Source organism: Styela clava, chromosome 6 (assembly GCF_964204865.1).
Source record: "Styela clava chromosome 6, kaStyClav1.hap1.2, whole genome shotgun sequence".
Classification (NCBI taxonomy): Eukaryota; Metazoa; Chordata; class Ascidiacea; order Stolidobranchia; family Styelidae; genus Styela; species Styela clava.
In genome coordinates, this window is record NC_135255.1 from 10008950 (window position 1) to 10031874 (window position 22925).

A 22925-nucleotide genomic window follows, 5' to 3' on the forward strand; every position below is an offset into this window, starting at 1 on the left:
TTCTCCACTTGAATGGGCAAACGATCACACAACAAGCGTTTGCGCTAAAGCACATTGTAGAAATTGTGTTTTGAGTCGAATATAACTATAGCACGTGAAGGGAAATTCTGTTGTATACCTATTCTCAATATCCGCGGATTCAACATATTAGGTATAAGGTTTAATTATCTTCCTGACTTTCATAGCAATGAAAAAGATCACGTCAATGATACAATGACAATATTGTTTCAAAGTTTTATATATGCCTATCAACAAAAGATTTGCGAAGCAATTTGGAAATATCATATGTTTTATGTAATAGTACATTATACTTGGTGTTTTGGTATATACACTGTTTGGTTGCTTTGATGTAGGTTTTCATATTGACCTTCCTCAATTTTATGTTTGCAGCAATAAATAATAATTCAATTGTGCCAATTCATAATATTTTTAAATTAATTTTGCGAATCGGTGCAATGAATAAAAATATTACATACCCATTGGATCAAAGCACAATAAACTGTATGAGTCAATATACGTCGAATGTTTCATTACATATTTAAAATACGTATAAATAGTTTGCACAAAAAAAACCGATCAAAACTTGTTACAACGACGGCAAAGAGTTTTTCAGAACAACAACAAAATAGCATATATTACAACAAGCTGGCAAAACTGATGTTCGTGTTAGCGGGGCCTTCTTGAATAAATTAGTTAGTCAATCAAGGTTCTGAAGTAGTACCGAGTAAAGACGGTTTCTTGCCGTAAATGTTTACTACTAACACCTCAAATAGGTAAACGAAACAGGTGGAAACAATATGAGAGTTGCAGACTACATGCGCAAATGTATATATATTGTGCATAATGGCTATTTTTTTTTTGGTTTCATACCAATGTAGGATATTGAAATTCAATTGAAGAAGGACACATTTTAATCTGTTATATATCACTAGTAACACACTGGAAGTACTCTAAAACGGCTAGTGATGTACAGACTACAGACCTGATAAAAAGCTCACATGCACTCGTAATAATTTTGCATTTTAACAACACGACAATTACAATATTTTGATTGTTATAGATTTTTGTTTTGTAAATATCTCACTGGATCTTGAATACAGAAATAAATTGTAATCCACAGTTGCCGTTTTGAGAATAGTAGACATCAGATAAGATAGAAAAATATGTCGGAATCTGGTTTTACCTTTTCTGCGGTCGATTACGTCGTGTTTGGATTGATGTTGCTTTTATCATTTGCTATCGGAATATATTACGCATATCGTGAACGCAACAGTAATTCTGCTAATGATTATCTGAATGCTACAAAGTAAGAGACATTTTTCAAGAGTTCAAGAGTTGAAAACAGCAACATATTTACGAAACTCATTTTTTTGCATTACTGATATAATTTGCTAATATCTATAGACTATTTTATTATATGTAATTATTGTGATAATAGTTGTACTCGAGTATACTGATTTTTGATAACATTTCATTTTCCAAATATATTATATGTTTTAGTGTACGGCAAATAGCAATGGTTGTGTACCGACATTTAGCGAAGGCAAATGATCCTTGTTTTCTAGAGATGATCAGTCAAACACACTTTTGACAAGCAACTATCGGATTGTAGTGATTTTTTTTATTTTATATTTAGAAACTTTGCGACGGGTGCAGTAAAAAGCTAACTTATGGACAAACAATAACTGGAACGCATACTTGAGTGTATCATTTTTCTGTCATTGTTTATTTGTTACATTTCCTATACAGATCCATGTCGATGCTGCCGGTTGCAATATCATTATGCGTTACATATGAATCTGCACTCAATTTACTCGCCGTACCCGCAGAAATTTACTTATATGGGTCGATGGTTTCTTGGTAAGTTTTATCGGCTAATACAACAGCCAACATTAAAAGTTATAAAATATAGGCTCGAGTGTACCAAAAATTGAAGTTTTCGAAGAAATGAATTTCTGAGTACATTTTATTCAGGGGATTGATCGCAACAATAACTGCTCCGATAATTGCAGCGCACATTTTCATGCCTACTTACTATGCAGCCGGAATCACAAGCGTCTACGACGTGAGTCTGCTAAGTATATTTGTGTTCTCATGGCTGATATAACAAACAATAGTTTGATAATTTTGTTTTAGTACTTGAGATTGCGATTCAACAGAGTGACACAAATTGTGGGTACTTTAACGTTTATGTCGGGTGCGCTCGTATATTCTGGAGTCAACATGTATGCACCTGCTATTGCATTTGAAGCAGGTTTGATATTATTTCATGAATTATATGAAGATTTTTATGTTATATTATTATGCATATATCTACACAAGTAGGTACTATATTTGGTCAGATATATTCGTAAGATATATGGTATCGAAAAAATATATATTAATCCCGCCAGTGATCTGAACCGTTTAAAAGAGATTGAATATCAGTTTAGGAAATAGACGAGTGATACCTTGAATATCAGAAAAAGGAAAAATATCATTGTTACAATCATTCTTTCACAAAAATTCTTCCTTTCAGTGTCTGGTTTCAATATTTGGGGAAGTATTCTCTCATGCGGCGTTGTTTGCATCCTTTATACAACTTTTGTAAGTACTTTAAACTATTTTATATATGCCATTACAACTTTTGACCAGTCGTATTAACGTTTTTAACTTATTGTTAACTTTAGGTTTAGGCCCCCTTGCAGTTTCCCCAAGTTTGAAAAATGTTAAAAAATAGAGACAAAGCAATGAGTACCGAGAAATCATATAATAACTCACTGTATGTAATGGATACGAAAAGTTTCGAAGTGTTTGGTAGTTAAAGAGAAAAATAATTACAACATGACTCCAACAACAATTTAACACAAAAAGATATTTTTTCATTTTAAAATACGATCCCCAGGCATTGATCACTAAGTCAAATCCAAAAGATTATTTATTATTTAAGGGCGGATTCAAAGGAATCGTATGGACGGATGTGTTTCAATCATTTGTAATTGTGATTGGTGTCATAGCTGTCGTTATTAGAGGCGTTATGATAAATGGAGGATTTGCAGAAATTTGGAATGCCGCCTATGAAGGAGGAAGAATCGATTTTGTACAGTAAGTGAATTTATATAATGGTATTGTTACAGAATAATGACTGGGATATCGTAACGCAGCATTTCATTCATAACAATTGGGGACCAGTGGACCTCCGGATATAATATGGGTAGCAGTACCAGGATTCAATCAGGATTGATAATTCATCATATCCTAAACATGACGATAGACCTACAAGAACAGTGCATGATTGGGCTTGGTTAACCAAATGGTGTGGTCAACCTTATATTCACAAGGAAAATCACGTAAAAACATCTATAGATATGTTGACTTTTGTATGCGTATTTTTTACAATATATCGATTTATATGTATTGGTCTAGCTCTAGCGCAAACGCACGTAGCGTCGTATTGAAAACTGCATTTTGCCATTTACCAGTAGGTAATTGGCATTCAAGTTTTCTCGAAACGGCCTGAGTCATTTTTATTTAAAAATTAATAATAATTTAAGCGTGCGAATCCAATGAATCTTACATATATAACTTTAATCAAAATCTGAATTGTTCAAGTTTCGAAACTGATGTTCGGATTCGACATACATTTTGGTCAGTGGTCATAGACACTCTTGTAACTGGATTAGCTGCCTACGGAACGACTCAAACAGCAGTTCAGAGATTTTTGAGTTGCAAAAGTCTGAAAGATTCACAAACGTAAGTATATTTGCAAAACTCAAGAGTTTTTGATATGAGCCTGTTCAGGCCAGGAGTTTAGTAGACTGATCAAAATGCCAAGTACTTCTAAAAAAGTATAAGGAACTCGTGGAATTGGCTCCACGATGGCAGATTCCTTAGTCGATCAAAAACAGACTACACTCAAATCTAGTTTTTAATTACACGCGACTGAAATATTTTGACATGGCCCCCTTGGGCTCTCGTTATTTGCTAAATTGATAGGCTTTACGCTATGAAGGCAACGATAACGATTCAATTAAATGATGATGAATATTGTAACGATCTTCAGGTTCGATTTAAATTTACTGAAAGAAACAAAAGTCATGTAATTTATCTGGTATTTATATATAAAACAGAATACTTTGGCTTTGTACAATACTAGATACGAATTTGAAGTTAAAATATAAAACTATTTAGGGCTAAAAAAGAATAATTGATTGATTTTTGTCTTTGCCAACCGTTTCTCGGGAATCATATATACATATATAAAACATATATATTCAGGACTGCATTGGTAAACGCCGTTGGCCATTTTTTATTGTATGCAATAGCGTTCCTACTTGCAATCGTTGCTTACGCGCATTACAGAGGATGTGATCCGCTTGAGCAAGGATGTATCAGCAAAATTGATCAGGTTTGTCTCTTTTTCATTGGAATTTAGTGTTATATACACATATTTTTCTAAAGTTAAATTGAGTATATGCTCGAACTTCGCAACCTACTTAAATACTTGTTAGTACTGGCATTTAAAAATCACATATTCTAATGGGGTTCAAGAAGTCCCATGTATTAAGCTATATACAAATTGAGCATTGATTCTGAAAGCTGAACGTGTGAAATGACCCAATATAAATTATTACGCAGATTTTCGAATGACACGCCACAATGATGCACGCAAACAGATGAAACAAATTGACCCAAACATAGTTAATTAAACAAAAATCGACTTTTTTAACCCAAAATTAAATTGACTGAATAGATTTCCAAAAGCATTAGATTCTATCATTGTTCTACAAACAGTTATCGCATATTACTTTCCACCAAAAATAAAGTAATTATTCTCATTTAATCAGATTATCCCACTGCTTGTGATGGATGTATTTCACAACTATTCCGGAATACCCGGGTTGTTCCTGGCCTGCATTTTTGCTGCTACCTTAAGGTGAGTCATGCTTTAGTTTTGAAAATAAAAGTAATTTTAATGAATACACTCGTGACTTTGAAATCGGAAGCCCGTTTTCAAACTTCTGTAAATTGAGCCTTCAACTGCGAACGATAGTACCCAAATGTACCACATACATATATATATATATATATATATATATATATATATATAACGTGTTTATTGAGATATTAGATAGCGCGAGTTCATTTTGTTTTGTAGTACGATTTCATCAACGATGAATGCATTGGCATCAGCAGCAATGGATAATATTGTCACACCTTACACAAGATTTAGCGAGCGAACTCAATTTTATGTCTCTAAAGGTAAATGCAACAACATATTAATCAAATAGCAATTTACGACGGAATTAATAAAGTTCTTCTGGTATGAATAGTGAAAGTTTTAAAAAAACAGCGAATCACAAAGTCTAGATTTTAGCACTTTGTTTTTTCAAAGGATGAAAATCATATATATGTAAATTCCAGGTAACCTTCAAGGTCGGATGAATTATTTCAAGTTTTTACATTTAGGAATGGTATTTTTCTTTGGAGTTGCTTGCATCGGGATCGCAGCTTTGATGACAAACTCAAATGAATTAAATGAAGCAGCTCGAAGCTTACTTGCTATCACCATGGGACCATTATTAGGATTATTTACTTTAGGAATGCAATTTCCATTTGTAAACTGGAAGGTATAATTTAACTACCTAAATGATACTAATTTATTTATACCAGTAGTCGGCAAATTTTGAGTACTCGCAGGCGCATATACACATTTCCGGTATCGTGCGGTCGCATTAATATCTGCCTGCAAACAATCGCCAGATTAAACCCATAATTATGGCGCACCCGCACCGTCAATTGCTGAGTTACAATGAGACGTTCATGTTGCCATTTTTGATATATATATATATATTATCAAACTATACATTGTTCTTATTTACTTGATGTTTTTTTTATGTGTCGAAGCCTTGATATCAAATGACAACCTTGTTGCCCCACAATTCGTCTTCCAAAATCCGAATGACAATTTGACAGGCGAGTACGAAATTTATTGTGAATGTAATACATTTCATATAAAGCTGCTCACAGCAATATGTGACGTGCACATTATACGTTTTGCACTGACGCAACCTGGGGTCTCTTGGTCAAATTTCGTATTTGTAGTGACACGTTTCTGTAATGAAGTTTAACATTGAATCCCTTAATAATAACTGCGATGCTGACTTTGCATATCAAGTAAACCGTTTTCAAAATACGCAGAAAAGAAAAAAATTTTTTCTCCAACCACTTCGGAATATTCGACCCTCAACGCGAACTTCCCTTCTTTCCCGGAAAGAGAAAAATTCCCATTTTTCTATTTTAAATATCAAAATAAACCTGTTTGAAAATTACAACCAACATCAAGTAAACGGCATACAACTCAGAACTGACGCTACAGAAAAGCGCCGTATAGCTGGATTCGTTACCGCGCAAATCCATGTGGAGAGAACATTAAATTTGTAATCAATTTTTATATTATGCATTTAAAGTCGGGACGTTCGGGGGCCGCAAAAAATTAGTTCGCGGGCCTCAGTTTACCGACCCCTGATTTATACTATGATACAGGGGTGTGCAACCTTTTTTATTGGAGGGCCAAATACAAGTAACTGGGTGAAGCCGCGGGCCACACTTTTAACTAAGATAGACTTTCTAGTAGTTGCAAGCACAAATTGTTTATTTTTGCTTTTGATCTTACGGCATTATTAGGGGTTATTGCAGAATTAGTGAATTAAAACGCATAAGCTTCTGAAGAAATCTGCTATTCCTGTGTTAAAATTTATTGTCACACCGACTTAAAATACCTTCAGTGCGAAACACGTTTTTATAATGTATATCGTGTATTTTGCAACAGGGCCGCACAATTTTTCTAAGCGGGCCGCATATGGCCCGCGAGCCGCAGTTTGCACATCCCTGCTATAATGAACCGACATTGTTGTTATTGTGATAGACACATTCGCAGCAAACAGAGCGCTTATGAGGCCAACTTTCACAAATATTAAAGAAAACACTATTAAGTTGGAAGGAAAATATGATAATAATATGGCATTCACTTCCGAAACCAATTTTTTGTCAATTAAATGTAGAAAGTTGAAATACTCAATATATTTAGCTTCGCAAACCCTCTTTTGTAGGGAGCTTCTGGTGGTGTGATCTGTGGTATTGCATCAGGGGCCTGGCTCTATTTAGGAAGGAAAAGCATCACACAGTCAAACGATTTTGTGAGAGAAATGGATGTTACTACAGATCAATGCAATTTCACATGCAACGGAGAAGAGATAGTAACTAACTACACTACTCATGGGTACTGGACAACACCATTCGATGCAACCACAATTCCAGAAATTTATGATGATGATGTCCCGTTCTATACACTGTCTTATCGATACATAGGCGCTACTGGTCTTATCGGTTGTATAATCAGCGGTTGTATTATTAGTGTTTTCACCGGTAAGAGAAAATACTTTCATACAGTAGATAAAACTCACTAAATATAACATTTGTTTCCGCCAATTTAACAAGCCTTAGTGTCAAGAAAACATATATCTTGAAACTAAATTTCAATGAACATATGAGAGGATTCAGAAGAAAAGTCTTGCATCAAAATTCGGTGTTTGGTCAATGAACTCTTTATTACAGCTAATAACTGATTTTTTTTCTATATCCAGGTGGATGGGGAGATCGCCACAAGGTAAATCCGAAGTTATTGAGACCACTTTTCGATCTCTGGATTTTCAGAATATGGATTCCGGAAAAAGTCAGAAAGTTTCTACGATTTGGGATTGAATGGAGTGAAGATGGCAACGATGATAAGTTTGGAACAAAATCAGAAAAATATAGAACGGTAAGTACTACATAAACTTAAGATAACTATGAATGCAGTTCATATTCAGTATTATACGTGAAAAATTTTTCCAAGGGCTTTGTTGAAACTTTCTTTTTGATAGCGTGAGATCTGTAGTGCAGTCAGCTATCCTATGACTAAATATATGATTCAATTTAATGTCAAATTTCCATTTAAGTAACATCCAGTTTATACATATACCCATGCAAAAGCATTTTCACAGGATTAAAATTGAAAAATGCACTATCTCCTAAAAACATACACTGAACTGTAAAAACCTACCCACGGGATGCATTTCTTTTAAAATTGTATATCACTAAACTGATTACGTTCGCACTAAAATGTACTCAAAAATGTAGGAATTAGGAATTTTGGAATAAATGCCATTTTTTTTCCTAGAAAGAAACAAGTGGCGTTTATTCAGTACAGATGGATCCTGGCAATGTTTATGCAAACGAATCATTCGTAAATGACAAAAACGCCGTAAAAATGAGCAGTTTGTAAACAGATGACAACGTTTGAAGCTGTTAAATATTTAAACAGGCAGAAGATAACTTTATTTCATGAATATTGTTTCATTAGATTAGCTAAAATTTTCAATTTCCATTTGCATCTCAGTAAAAGTCGTATCGTAATTAAACCTCATCCTTTATTGTTGAATATTTTAGCATTCTCAATATATTATTATAACTTAGTTACAACATTGTGATTCTCGTTTCTCTCTAGAGGTTTTGTGGCCGTATTTCGAATTTTGCGCCTTAATTATAACTAAAAATAAAAAACAAACTTTATGAAATGTTTAAAAATGAATTTAGATCAGAGGACTCGCTATTTATGATTTCAGCATCAGATTTCAATCAGAAACGGAAAATACAAAAAGTACTAGATATATATAGATTCATTTTGTTATGAGATGAGTCTTCTTTGCTCCCACGTGGGTGAGTGTGAGTGTCCTGACATTGAGCAAATTCTTAAAAAAAGTTGCAGGCCTTCATTGTGGCAAGATTATGTTGATTGACTAAATGTCAGAATTAAAATATTGCGAACAGTACGATGAAACTCAAGAAATGAGATAAACAAAATCATAAGGATAAAACAGGACTTCAAAATATAAGAAGCGAGAGGATTTGATTACTTACTTTTGGCAACTCCATGTTATTCAATTATAATTATAACGAGAAATGTGAATAGGTTCAAAGGCAACATCGTTGATATTGTGTGTAACTAACAATGCCCTGCTGGCTATACCCACAGGACTAAAATTGCCGCTGTGCGAATTTACCAAAAACGTCTGATTCTAATATTTAGGCTAGCGTAACAACAACGTAGGCTATTGAGTTGTCGGACATTTCTGAGTAATGTGAATCAGACTTTTGTCTGCTATATGTTTATCACAATATATTTTTACGATTTACAATGAAAAAAAAAATGTGACAAAAAGATTTTGGTTTAATTAAAAACAATTGATGGCATTTTCAATATTTTTGTGTATTAAATCCACTTGCATAGAGATATTTTTATTAGCTAGAGTTCAGGATTGAAATATTGCATTTTAAACAGCTACAAAGGATTCCACGAAGAAGCAAATTAAATACTTGCGGAGAAAAATATTGATTAATATTATTGAGGATGTTCCTGCAATTTTCCAAGTTTGGTATATTTAAACAAACACGCCATTTTGTCTCATTCTTTAAGTGGCCTGTATTGAGAGAATCATTTTTTACTACACAAATCCAAAACATTGCTAAACACAAGTACACAATTCGTGACTCGGGTTTTAGTGACCTATAAAACTGTCGCCGCAGTACAAATTTTGTTATAATGCCTAGCCCTAGTCAAAGTGTAGCTGGACGTTGCTTCGAAACTTGAAAATATCGCTTACATATGTGCTAAAGACCAAAATAGTAATAAAGACTTTCCATTTAACTCAATCGAAAATTCAATTTTGAATTATTTTTCATTTTATATGGAACATTTCGAGTCGTTTTTGAATTCTGAATAAAATCGGTTTAAAATTTTATAAAACTGATATAACTTTTTGTGGCGATTATTTTAAGAATGCGACCTCGGAGCCGAGCTTTATCGCCAGAGGTTGAATTTCATTTGCCATATTGGCTGTAATAAAATGCAACGAAATTGAAAATTGGTGGCTTTTAGTGGCAGTTGTGTGACCGTTTGCCATGTTTGATTTACAGTGGCATATCAATAAACAGTAAATTTTAACAAATGAAAATAACATTTCATCTAAGATGTTCCCGCTACCTTGCCGTAAATATACTTGCTCATAGTTATCCAGTGGAAGGTCGCTACGCTACCCGCGAGGGAAATCATAAGAAATAGTTTAGGAAATAGTAAGGAGCTGACGCACGTTTGATGAAAGATGGATGCGGGAGCGTCGTTGCGCCGGACGACTGGCGAAAATTCGTCCTGCGCGCTGCCCCTGTACCCTTTAGTCCAGGGGTCGGCAAACTGCGGCCCGCGGGCAAAATGCGACCGCGATCAAATTTTTTGTGGCCCGCGAACGTCCGGACTTAAGATGAATGAAACAAAATTTGATTATAAATTTATTAATGTCTTGACTCGGATATACGTGGTACTGCTGTAAGGCGCTTTTGATAGTAAGTAGCGTCAGTTGTATGTCGTTCACTTGATGTTGGTTGTAATGATAAGTCGAGTTCATTTTGAGTATTTGAAAATAAAAAAACGCCGGGGAATAAAGGCAAATTTGCGATGAGGACGTTCTTGGACAGAAAATCTGTTTCTTCTTGCGCATTTTAAAACCAGTTTGCAAGTCAGTATCACAGTTATTCGATATTGAACGTCATTACGAAACGTGTCATTGCAAATACGAAATTTGACCCCGAGACCAGAGTTTGCGCTACTACTGATCTGCGCGACAGTGCAATGTGCTCGTTCAGGGACACATATTGTTGTGAGCTGCTTTATCTAAAATGCATTACGCTAAGAATAAGTTTCGTGCTGGCTTGTTAGATCGTCATTTAGAGTCAAACAACGCACTGAGACACAACTAGGTTGCTATTTAATTGCAACGGTTTGGCCATGACACAGAAAAAACATCATCCTGAATATTGATGATAAAAAAATAAAAACAATGTTTTGATTGATAATGTATAATTCAAAAAAGCAACATACACGTCTTACTGTGACACAGAATAGAAGGGGCGTGTGCGCCATAATTTGATGTTTAATGTGGCAATTGTTCGGAGGTAGAAATCAATAAGGCCCGCACGCTACCTGAAATGTATATATGCGACCCGCGAGTACATTAAGTTTGCCGACCACTGCTTTAATCGATGAAGTAGTTTAAATATCACGTCATAAACTTATTCTTTTTAATTACCCTGTATTGCCCAGATATGGCATCTCAATCTATTAACATTCTCGAGATAGGACATAAAATCACCGGAGCGTGACTGAGGGATAGAAGAAAAACAAATTCCGCTTGAAGATGATTTTCCTAGTCATGCCCATGCCTTCAAATTCTTAATAATACCTCTGCAATAAACCAAAATTGCTTGCAATAAACCAAAATTACTGGGGGTAGGGAAAAAAGTCCAAAAACGTTTCAAAATATTTTTCCATCCGAGGCCATGTCATTAGATTCTTGATAAGACCTCTCTGTTTGAAAGAATGTGTAATCTGGTAAGTTTTGTAGGAATTGAACTGCCTGATTGTTCAGGTGCTGGTAGAATAGAATTGTACCTAGAACAGAAACAAGATCCCAGTAGCGTATTCAAATTGGTTCCCCAATTATATCGTCTTTTCCAATTGACAAAGTTGCCTCAAATCCTGAAGTAAAAGATTTGAGAAAGAGTAAATATGTTCTTTTGAACTGAATTCAATTATATTTCAACCACGGGTATTGATGAAAAGCTGACATATATAACACAATACAAATGCTGAATACTCACTCGTATCAGTTTGGTCAATTATTAGAACTATACAGTTAGTAAGTACCTTGTTTGGGCAACACACGATGTGGTCGAAAATTGGATCGATAACGAAGGCTCGAAAATATCGTTCCCTCACTCAAAATGGGAAAACGATCACACAACAAGCGTTTGCGCTAAAGCACATTGTAGAAATTGCCAAGGTGTTTCTGAGTCGAATATAACTACACCATGAGAAGAAAAATTCTGTTGTATATTTATTCTCAATATCCGCGGTTTTAGCATATTGGGTATGAGGTTTAATTATCTTCCTGACTTTCATAGCAATAAAAGATGACGTCAATGCAACAATGACAATATTGTATCAAAGTTTTATATATGCCCATCAACAAAAGGGTTGCGAAGCAAATCGCAAATATTACATGTTTTATGTAATATTACATTATACTTACAGTTTTGGTATACACACTGCTTGGTTGCATTGATACGAATTTTCATATCGACGATGCTCAATTTCAAGTTTGTAGGCAATAAATAGCAATTCAATTGTACGAATTCATAATATTTCCAAATTAACTTTGCGATTCGTGCAATAAATAAAAATATAACATACCCGTTGGATCAATGCTCATTAAACTGTATGAGTCAATTTACGTCAAATGCTTTATTACATATTTCAAAGGCTTACGAATTGAAAAATTGTTACAGCGACGGCAAAGAGTTCTTCATAACAACAACTAAATAGCATATATTACAACAAGTTGATAAAACTGATGTTCGTATTGGCGGGGCCTTCATGAATAAAATAGTTTATAAATAGTTAGTCAAGGTTCTAAAGTATAGTATCGAGTACAGAGGGTTTCTGACCGTAAATGTTTATTACTAATGCGCAGACCACATGTGCAAAACTTATACGTGTTGTGCATAATGACTATTCATTGTGGTTTCATACCAAGGTAGCGTCGCAAAGCACATTGTAGAAATTGCCAAGGTGTTGTTGAGTCGAATATAACTACACCATGAGAAGAAAAATTCTGTTGTATATTTATTCTCAATATCCGCGGATTTAGCATATTGGGTATGAGGCATATCAATAAACAATAAATTATAACGAATGAAAAAAAAACATTTCAGTTAAGATGTTACCGCTACCTTGTCGTAAATATACTTACTCATAGTTATCCAGTGGAAGGTCGCTACGCTACCCGCGAGGGAAATCATAAGAAATAGTTTAGAAAATAGTAAAAAGCCGACGCACGTTTGATGAAGGATGGATGCAGGAGCGTCGTTGCGCCGGACGAATAGCGAAAATTCGTCTGGCGTGCTGCCCCTGTACCCTTTAGTCCAGGGGTCGGTAAACTGCGGCCCGCGAACAAAATTTTTGCGGCCCGCGAACGCCCGGACTTATGATGCATAAAACAAAAATTTGATTATAAATTCATTAATGTATTGACTCGGATATACGTGGTACAAGTACTGCTGTAAAACGCTTTTGGTAGTAAATAGCGTCAGTTGTATATGTCGTTCACTTGATGTTGGTTGTAATTATAAGTCGAGTTCATTTTGAATATTTGAAAATGCAAAAACGCCGGGGAATAAAGGCAAATTTGCGATGAGGACCGTTCTTGGACAGAAAATCTTTTCCTTCTTGCGCATTCCAAAGTCAGTTTGCAAGTCAGCACCGCAGTTATTCGATATTGAACGTCATTACGAAACGCGTCATTGCAAATACGAAATTTGACCCCGAGACCAGAGGTTGCGCCACTACTCATCTGCCCGACAGTGCAAAGTGCTCGTTCGGGGACACATATTGTTGTGAGCTGCTTTATCTAAAATGCATTACGCTAAGAATAAGTTTCTTGCTGGCTTGTTAGATCGTCATTTAGAGTCAGACAACGCACTGCGGGACAACTAGGTTGCTATTTAATTGCAACGGTTTGGCCATGACACAGAAAAAAGCTCATCCTGCATATTAATGATAGGAAAATAAAAACAATGTTTTGTTTGATAATGAATAATTTAAAATGCAACATACACGTCTCACTTTGACACAGAATAGAAAGGACGTGTGCGCCATAATTTGATGATTAATGTGGCAATTGCTCGGAGGCAGAAATCAATGCGGCCCGCACGCTACCTAAAATGTATATATACGGCCCGCGAGTACATTAAGTTTGCCGACCACTGCTTTAGTCCATGAAGTAGTTTAAATATCACGTCATAAACTGATTCTTTTTATTTACCCTGTATCGCCCAGATACCGGCATCTCAATCTATTAACATTCTCGAGATGTGACATAAAATCACCGGAGCGTGACTGAGGGGGAACAGAAAAACAAATTCCGCTTGAAAATGATTTGATGAATTTTCCTAGCCATGCCCAGGCCTTCAAATTCTTAATAATACCTTTGCAATAAACCAAAATTGACTGCAATGAACCAAAATTACTGGGGAAAAGGAAAAAAAGTCCTAAAAACGTTTCAAAATATTTTTCCATCCATACCCATGTCATTAGATTCTTGATAGGAAAGCTTGAAAGAATGTGCAAACTGGTAAGTTTTGTAGGAATTGAACTGCCTGATTGTTCAGGTGATGGTGGAATAGAATTGTACCTAGAACAGAAACACGATCTCAGTAGCGTATTCAAGTTGGTTCCAACAATTATATCGTCTTTTCCAATTGACAAAGTTGCCTCAAATCCTAAAGTAAAAGACTTGAGAATGCGTAAATATGTTCTATTGAACTGAATTCAATTATATTTCAACCACGGGTATTGATGAAAAGCTGACATATATAACACAATACAAACTCCGAATTTGTTTCATCAAAAAAATATTTGCGAAGCAAATCGAAAATATTACATGTTTTATGTAATATTATATTATACTTACAGTTTTGGTATATACACTGCTTGGTTGCTTTGATACAAATTTTCATATCGACGATGCTCAATTTCAAGTTTGCAAGCAATAAATAGCAATTCAATTGTACGAATTCACAATATTTCCAAATTAATTTTGCGAATCGTGCAATAAATAAAAATATAACCTAACCGTTGGATCAAAGCTCATTAAACTGTATGAGTCAATTTACGTCAAATGCTTTATTACGTATTTCAAAGGCTTACAAATTGAAAAATTGTTACAGCGACGGCAAAGAGTTCTTCAGAACAACAACGTAATAGCATATATTACAACAAGTTGATAAAAACTGATGTTCGTGTTGGCGGGGCCTTCATGAATAAAATAGTTTATCAAGGTTCTAAAGTAGTACCGAATACAGAAGATTTCTGACCGTAAATGTTTATTAGTAATGCCCAGACTACATGTGAAAAACTTATATATGTGTTGTGTATAACGGCTATTCATTGTGGTTATATAAGGCAGCGTCTCGAAGATCAATTGAAGATGGACATATTTTAATCTGGTGTATATCACTGGTAACATATTGAAGGTACTCTAAAAAGGCTATGATTTCAGACCTGATAAAAAGCTCATATGCACTCGTTATAATTTTGCATTTTAACAACACGACAAATGCAATGTTTTGATTGGCATAGATTTTTACTTTGTTTTGAAAATATCTCACTAAATCTTGAATACAGAAATAAATTGTAATCCACAGATGCCGTTTTAAGAATACTGTAGTAGACATCTGATAAGATAGAAAAATATGTCGGAATCTGGTTTCACCTTCTCTGCGGTCGATTACGTCGTGTTTGGATTGATGTTGCTTTTATCAGTTGCTATCGGAATATATAATGCATATCGTGAACGCAACAGTAATTCTGCTAATGATTATCTGAATGCTACAAAGTAAGAGACAATTTCCATGGTTGAATTTGTTAAAAACAGCAACATATTTAAGAAACTCATTATTTGGAATTTTTTTTTTGATTTTTTTTTCGATTTATTTGATGATAAATGTACTAACTTATATTTATGTAAAGTGTGAATATTATTTGCTCCGCACGAAATGCATTCATCGCGAAGTGCTTATGATATATATTTATATAACAATGAAAAAAAAATTGCATATCTGATATAATTTGCTGATATCTATAGACTATTTTAATATATGTAAATATTGTGATAATAGTTGTACTCGAGCATACTGATTTTTAAACATTTCATTTTCCAAATATATTATAATATGTATTTGTTTACGGCAAATAGCAATGGTTGTGTACCGACAGCAAAGGCAAATGATCCTTGTTTTCTAGAGATGATTAGTCAAACACACTTTTGACAAGCAACTATCGGACTGTAGTGTTTTTTTTAAATTTTGAAACTTTGCGACGGGTGCAGTAAAAAGCTAATTCATGGACAAACAATAATTGGAACGCATACTTGAGTGTATCATTTTCCTGTCATTGTTTATTTGTTACATTTCCTATACAGATCCATGTCGATGTTGCCGGTTGCAATATCATTATGTGTTACATATGAATCTGCACTCAATTTACTCTCCACACCCGCAGAAATTTACCTATATGGGTCGATGGCTTCATGGTAAGTTTTATCGGCTGATACTACAGCAAAACTAGAAGTGATAAAATATAAGCAAGAGTGTACCAAAAATTTGAAGGTTATAAAGAAATGAATTTCTGAGTACACTTTATTCAGGGGATTGATCGCAACGATAAGTGCTCCAATAATTGCAGCGCACATTTTCATGCCTACTTACTATGCAGCGGGAATCACAAGCGTCTACGATGTGAGTGTGCTAAGTATATTTGTATTCTCATGGCTGATATAACAAACAATAGTTTGATAATTTTGTTTTAGTACTTGAGATTGCGATTCAACAGAGTGACACAAATTTTGGGTACTTTAACGTTTATGTCGGGCGCGCTCGTATATTCTGGAGTCAACATGTATGCACCTGCTATTGCATTTGAAGCAGGTTTGATATTATTTCATGAACTATATACAGATGTTTATGTTATACTATTATGGAAAGTAGGTACTATATTAAGTCACATACATTCATAAGGTAGATGGTATCAAAAAATATATATATTACCCCCCCCCCCCCCCTCATTACAATCATTCATTTACAAAAATTTCTCCTTCCAGTGTCTGGTTTGAATACTTGGGCAAGTATTCTCGCATGCGGCGTTGTTTGCATCCTTTATACAACTTTTGTAAGTATTTTGAACAATTTTATATTTGTTATTACAGCTTTTGACAAGTTGTATTAACTTTAAGTTCTCCTTTGTTGTTTCCTCGAGTTTAAATGGAGAACATTTAATTAAAAGAAAGAGACAAAGCAATGGGTCAAAAACTCACTATATGTAATGGATACGAAAAGATTTTAAAGTGTTTGGTAGTTGATAGAAAAATATTTACAACTTGACTCCAACAATAATCTAACAGAAGAAACTATTTTTTTTCATCCTAAAATACGATCCCCAAGCATTGATCACTAAGTCAAATCTAAAATATATTTATTTCAGGGTGGATTCAAAGGAATCGTTTGGACGGATGTGTTTCAATCTTTCGTAATTGTAGTTGGTGTCATAGCAGTCGTTACTAGAGGCGTTATGATAAATGGAGGATTTGCAGAAATTTGGAACGCCGCTTATGAAGGAGGAAGAATCGATTTTGTGCAGTAAGTGAACATATGTAATGCTATGGTTACAGTATAATAACTGAAATATCGTAATGCAGCATTTCAGTCATAACAGTTGTGGACCCGTGGACAGTAGATACCGACAGTGGAGATAATATGGTTAGCAGTACTAGGATTCAATCAGGACTGATAATTTATCACATCCTATATATATATATATATATATAGTGCTAGCACCAAAGCACGTAGCGATCCTATTAAAAACTGCATCTACCGGTGGGTAATTGTCATTTAAGTTTTCTCCAAAGGGCTTGAGTCATCTGAATTAAAAATCATTTAATAATTAATAATAATTTAGGTGTGCGAATCCAATAAACGAATATTTTGCAAATATATTGTTATAATTTTTATTGTTCAAGTTTCGAAACTGATGTTCGGATTCGACATACATTTTGGTCAGTAGTCATAGACTCTCTCATAGTTACAACAGCTTCGTACGGAACGTCTCAACCAGCAGTTCAGAGATTTTTTAGTTGCAAAAGTCTGAAAGATTCACAGATGTAAGTATATTTGCAAAACTCAAAGAGTTTTTGATAAGAGCCTGTTTAGGCCAGTAGTTTAGTAGATTAAAATGCCAAGTACTTTCACATAAAATCTAAAGAGCTTGTGAAATCGGCTCCACGAAGGCAGATTCCTTAGTTGATTAAAGACAGACTACACTAAACTCTTTTTTTAATCATACGCGACTTCGAAATATTTTAACATGGTCCTCTTGGGCTATTTTCTAAATTGATTTACGCTATGAAGGAAACGATAACGAATCAATTAAATAGTGATGAATATTGTAACGACCTTCAGGTTCGATTTAATGTTACTGAGAAAAACAAAATTCATGTAATTTATCTGGTATATGTATAAACAAGAATCCTTTAGCTTCGTGCAATACTAGATACGAATTTTAAGTTAAACATTGACTATAAAGGCCACAAAACGAATAACTGATTGATTGTTGTGCTTGGAACCGGTTTCTCGGTGATTCAATTTAATTGACTATATATTGATCTAATCCAGTGGTCACCAAAGTGTGGGTCGCGACCCCAAGTGGGGTCGTCTTAAATATTTCTGGGGTCGCCGAGTGCCCATCGTTGTCTTTTCTTTTATTATTTTTATTATGTGTGTGACTTCTCGGCTTAACGCTAGATACTTCAAACAAAAGAATGAATAACAAGCACGCAGACAGGTAATATCATGAGCGATTACGATAAATTAATTATGACATCACAATCACAAATTTAGTCCGTGTGAAAAACAGTGTTTCACTGTTAAGTGTCTGCACTGTTAAGTTGAATAACGCTACATAGGCTAGCAAGTTTCGGTATTTCGAATTGAAGTGACTTCTTTTGTAATAAAGCTATTGCGTAACGACAGTATTTACATTTTAAAGTAAATTGTTATTGTGTCTTAAATGTACTGTACAGTGGCCGTTGCTTTTACTGCAAAGCCTCATTTTCCAGACTACCGTCATATTGATAATTACAATTTATTAAATAGCTGATAAACATAAAAGAAAAATATCGTATGATCAATCTTTTTGAAAGCTTGAGTTTAAGTGCTATGATTCTGCCTAGATCAAAGCACCGAAATCGATTAAACGTAGAACAGATTTGCGTTGCAAGATCTCGTTGGAAGGAAGCAGTCGCATTCTTCACACTGATTAAATAGGGTTGTTATTAGGTTCTTTTAATAAATTTCCTAATTTGATAAATATATTTTTCGTGTCTGTAGGTGAACATATATATATAACTTGGGGTCGCGAGTTCTTATCATACGTAATGAGGTCGTGTATGAAAAAGTTTGAAGACCACTGATCTAATCGAAACAGCATTAATTTATCGTTCCGTTTCTTCATGGTTTTAATAAAATTAAGCTAAAATATATTTAGGACTGCATTGGTAAACATTGTTGGTCATATTATGTTGTATGGAATAGCGTTCCTACTTGCAATCGTTGCTTACGCACATTACAGAGGATGTGATCCGCTTGAGCAAGGATGTATCAGCAAAATTGATCAGGTTTGTACATTTTTTGTTGGAATATAGTGTTATAAACACATATTCTTTTAAAGTGAAATTGAGCATATGCTCGAACTTCGCAACCCACTAAAATACTTGATAATACTGACATTTAAAAACCACCTAATCTAACGGGATTTCAAAAGTTCCATTTAGGCTACTAGGCTATATACAAATTGAAAATTGGTTCTGGAAGCCGAACGTGTAAAATCACTTAATAAAAGTTATTACGCAGATTTTTAAACAACATACCACAATGATGCACGCAAACAGATGAAACAAATTTGAAAAACAACAAACATATTTAAATAAATTCGACTCTTTTAACTCAAAATTAAATTGACTGAAAAGATTTCCAAAAGCATGAAATTCTTGAATTTCTTTCATATCATTGTTCTACAAACAGCTATCGCATATTACTTTCAGCCAAAAATAAAGTAATCATTCTCATTTAATCAGATTATCCCACTGCTTGTGATGGATGTATATCACAACTATTACGGAATACCCGGGTTGTTCCTGGCCTGCATTTTTGCTGCTACCTTAAGGTAAGTCATGCTTTAGTTTCGAAAATAAAAACAATTCCAATGAATACACTCGTGAATTTGAAATCGGAAGCCCGTTTTCAAACTTCTGCAAATTGAGCAGATACCTTCAACTGCGAAGGTATTAATTATGTACCCAATTGTACCATATATATATATATAATGTGTTTTCTGAAGCTTCAGATAGCCCGAGTTTATTTTGTTTTGTAGTACGATTTCATCAACGATGAATGCATTGGCATCAGCAGCAATGGATAATATTGTTACACCTTACACAAAATTTAACGAGCGAACTCAATTTTATGTCTCTAAAGGTAAATGTAACATCGTGTTAATCAAATAGCAATTTACGTCGAGATTAATAAAGTTCTTCTGGTATGGAAAGTGAAAGTTTAAAAAAAAAAACAGCGGATAACAAAGCCTAAATTTTAGCACTTTGTTTGTTTTAAATGATGAAGTTCATATTTATGTAAATTCCAAGTAACCTTCAAGGTTGGATGAATTATTTTCAAGTTTTTACATTCAGGAATGGTATTTTTCTTTGGCGTTGTTTGCATTGGGATCGCAGCATTGATGACGAACGCACTTGAAATATATGAAGCAGCACTAAGCTTAATTTCTATCACCATGGGACCATTATTAGGATTATTCACTTTAGGAATGCAATTTCCATTCGCAAACTGGAAGGTATGGTTCAATTACCTAAATGATACTCATTTCTTTATACTATAATGAACCGACATCGTTGTTATTGTGATAGGCACATTCGCAGCAAACAGAACGGTGAGGCCCATTTTCACGAATACTAAAGAAAACAGGATTAAATTGAAAGGAAATATGATAATAATAAGGCATTCAATATCGAAGTCAATTTTATATCAATTAAATATAGAAAGTTGAAATACTCAATATATTTAGTTTCACAAACCCTTGTTTGTAGGGAGCTTCTGGTGGTGTGATCTGTGGTATTGCATCAGGGGCCTGGCTCTATTTAGGAAGGAAAAGCATCACACAGTCGAACGATTTTGTGAGAGCAATGGATGTTACTACAGATCAATGCAATTTCACATGCAACGGAGAAGAGATAGTAACTAACTACACTACTCTTGGTTACTGGACAACACCAGTCGATGCAACTACAATTCCAGAAATTTATGATGAAGATGTCCCGTTCTATACACTGTCTTTTCGATACATCAGCGCTACTGGTTTTATCGGTTGTATAATCAGCGGTTGTATTATTAGTCTTTTAACCGGTAAGTGAAAAATCTTCCATACAGGTAATAGACAAAACGTACTAAATAAATCATATTTGTTTTCTCAAATTTGACAAACCTTGCATCAAAATTCGGTGTTTGGTCAATGAACTCTTTATTACAGCTAATACCTGAAATTTTTCTATATCCAGGTGGATGGAGAGATCGCCACAAAGTAAATCCGAAGTTATTGAGACCACTTTTCGATCTCTGGATTTTCAGAATATGGATTCCGGAAAAAGTCCGAAAGTTTCTACGATTTGGGATTGAATGGAGTGAAGATGGCAACGATGATAAGTTTGGAACAAAATCAGAAAAATATAGAACGGTAAGTACTATATAAACTCTTGATAACTATGAATGCAGTCTATTCAGTATTATACGTGAAATTTTTTTCCGAGGGCTCTGTTGAAACTTTCTTTTTAATAGCGTGAGATCTGTAGTGCAATCAGCTATCCTATGACTAAATATATGATTCAATTTAATGTCAGATTTCCATTTAAGTAACATCCAGTTTATACATATACCCATGCAAAAGCATCTCCTAAAAACATGCACTGAACTGTAATGGATTTCATTTCTTTTAAAATTGAATATCACTAAACTGATTACGTTCGCACTAAAATGTAGGAATTGGGATATGCTATTTCGGACATGACAGCCTATGCTTTATATAAAAAGGCTCTATGAATTTTGGAATAAATGCCATATCTTTTCCTAGAAGGAAACAAGTGGCGTTTATTCAGTACAGATGGATCCTGGCAATGTCTATGCAAACGAATCATTCGTAGATGACAAAAACGCGGTAAAAATGAGCAGTTTGTAAACAGATGACAACGTTTGAAGCTGTCATATATTTAAACAGGCAGAAGATAACTTTATTTCATGAATATTGTTTCATTAGATTAGCTAAAATTTTCAATTTCCATCGGCATCTCAGTAAAAGTCGAATCGTAATTAAACCTCATCCTTTATTGTTGAATAATTTAGCATTCTCAATATATTATTATGGTGACCGTTAATTTGAACCCACGTACATTTGAACCCATGTGTATATCCACGGGTTTAATCTATATGCGGGTGCTAAAACCCATGGGTTAGGGTTAGTATGAGTTCAACTATAAGAAAAACAAAAAAAATTCCATAGGTGCAATAGCATACAGGTGCAATTGTCATGGGTTCAAATATACGTGGGTTCAAATGTAATGGAACCTATTATTATAACTTAATTACAACATTGTGATTCTCGTTTCTCTCCGGAGGTTTTGTGGCCGTATTCCGAATTTTGCGCCCTAATTATAACTAAAATAAAAAACAAAATTTATGAAATGTTTAAAAATGAATTTAGATCAGAGGACTCGTTATTTATGATTTCAGCATTTCAATCAGAAACGGAAAATACAAAAAGTACTGGATATATATAGATTCATTTTGTTATGAGATGAGTCTTCTTTGCTCCCACGTGGGTGAGCGTGAGTGTCCTGACATTGAGCAAATTCTTAAAAAAATTGCAGGCCTTCATTGTGGCAAGATTAGGTTGATTGACTAAATGTGAGAATTAAAATATTGCGAACAGTACGATGAAAAACGAGAAATGAGATAAACAGAATCATAAGGATAAAACAGGACTTCAAAATATAAAAAAACGAGAGGATTTGATTACTTACTTTTGGCAACTCCATGTTATTCAATTATAATTATAACGAGAAATGTGAATAGGTTTGAAGGCAACATTGTTGATATTGCGTGTAACTAGCAACGCCCTG

General features: G+C 34.4%; 2 protein-coding genes across 2 annotated transcripts; both read left to right on the forward strand.

Moving 5' to 3' along the window:
* The first annotated feature begins 1065 nt into the window (after positions 1-1065).
* Positions 1066-8575, forward strand: LOC120330667 (sodium-coupled monocarboxylate transporter 1-like). Its single transcript, XM_078113467.1, has 14 exons — positions 1066-1306; positions 1750-1860; positions 1975-2065; positions 2137-2254; positions 2519-2586; positions 2930-3084; positions 3592-3732; positions 4258-4387; positions 4827-4915; positions 5138-5241; positions 5449-5609; positions 7092-7407; positions 7626-7801; positions 8201-8575. The coding sequence occupies exons 1-14, from the start codon at positions 1164-1166 to the stop codon at positions 8303-8305; spliced, it is 1908 nt and encodes a 635-aa protein (XP_077969593.1). The 5' UTR covers positions 1066-1163; the 3' UTR covers positions 8306-8575.
* A 6737-nt stretch (positions 8576-15312) lies between these two features.
* LOC120330666 (sodium-coupled monocarboxylate transporter 1-like) lies at positions 15313-22708 on the forward strand. The gene is made up of 15 exons (XM_078113817.1): positions 15313-15527; positions 16113-16223; positions 16338-16428; positions 16500-16617; positions 16791-16858; positions 17171-17325; positions 17706-17846; positions 19229-19358; positions 19818-19906; positions 20114-20217; positions 20430-20590; positions 20844-21159; positions 21312-21487; positions 21881-21964; positions 22508-22708. Exons 1-15 carry the CDS (start codon positions 15385-15387, stop codon positions 22706-22708), a joined length of 2088 nt encoding a protein of 695 aa, XP_077969943.1. The 5' UTR covers positions 15313-15384.
* The last annotated feature ends 217 nt before the right edge of the window (positions 22709-22925 follow it).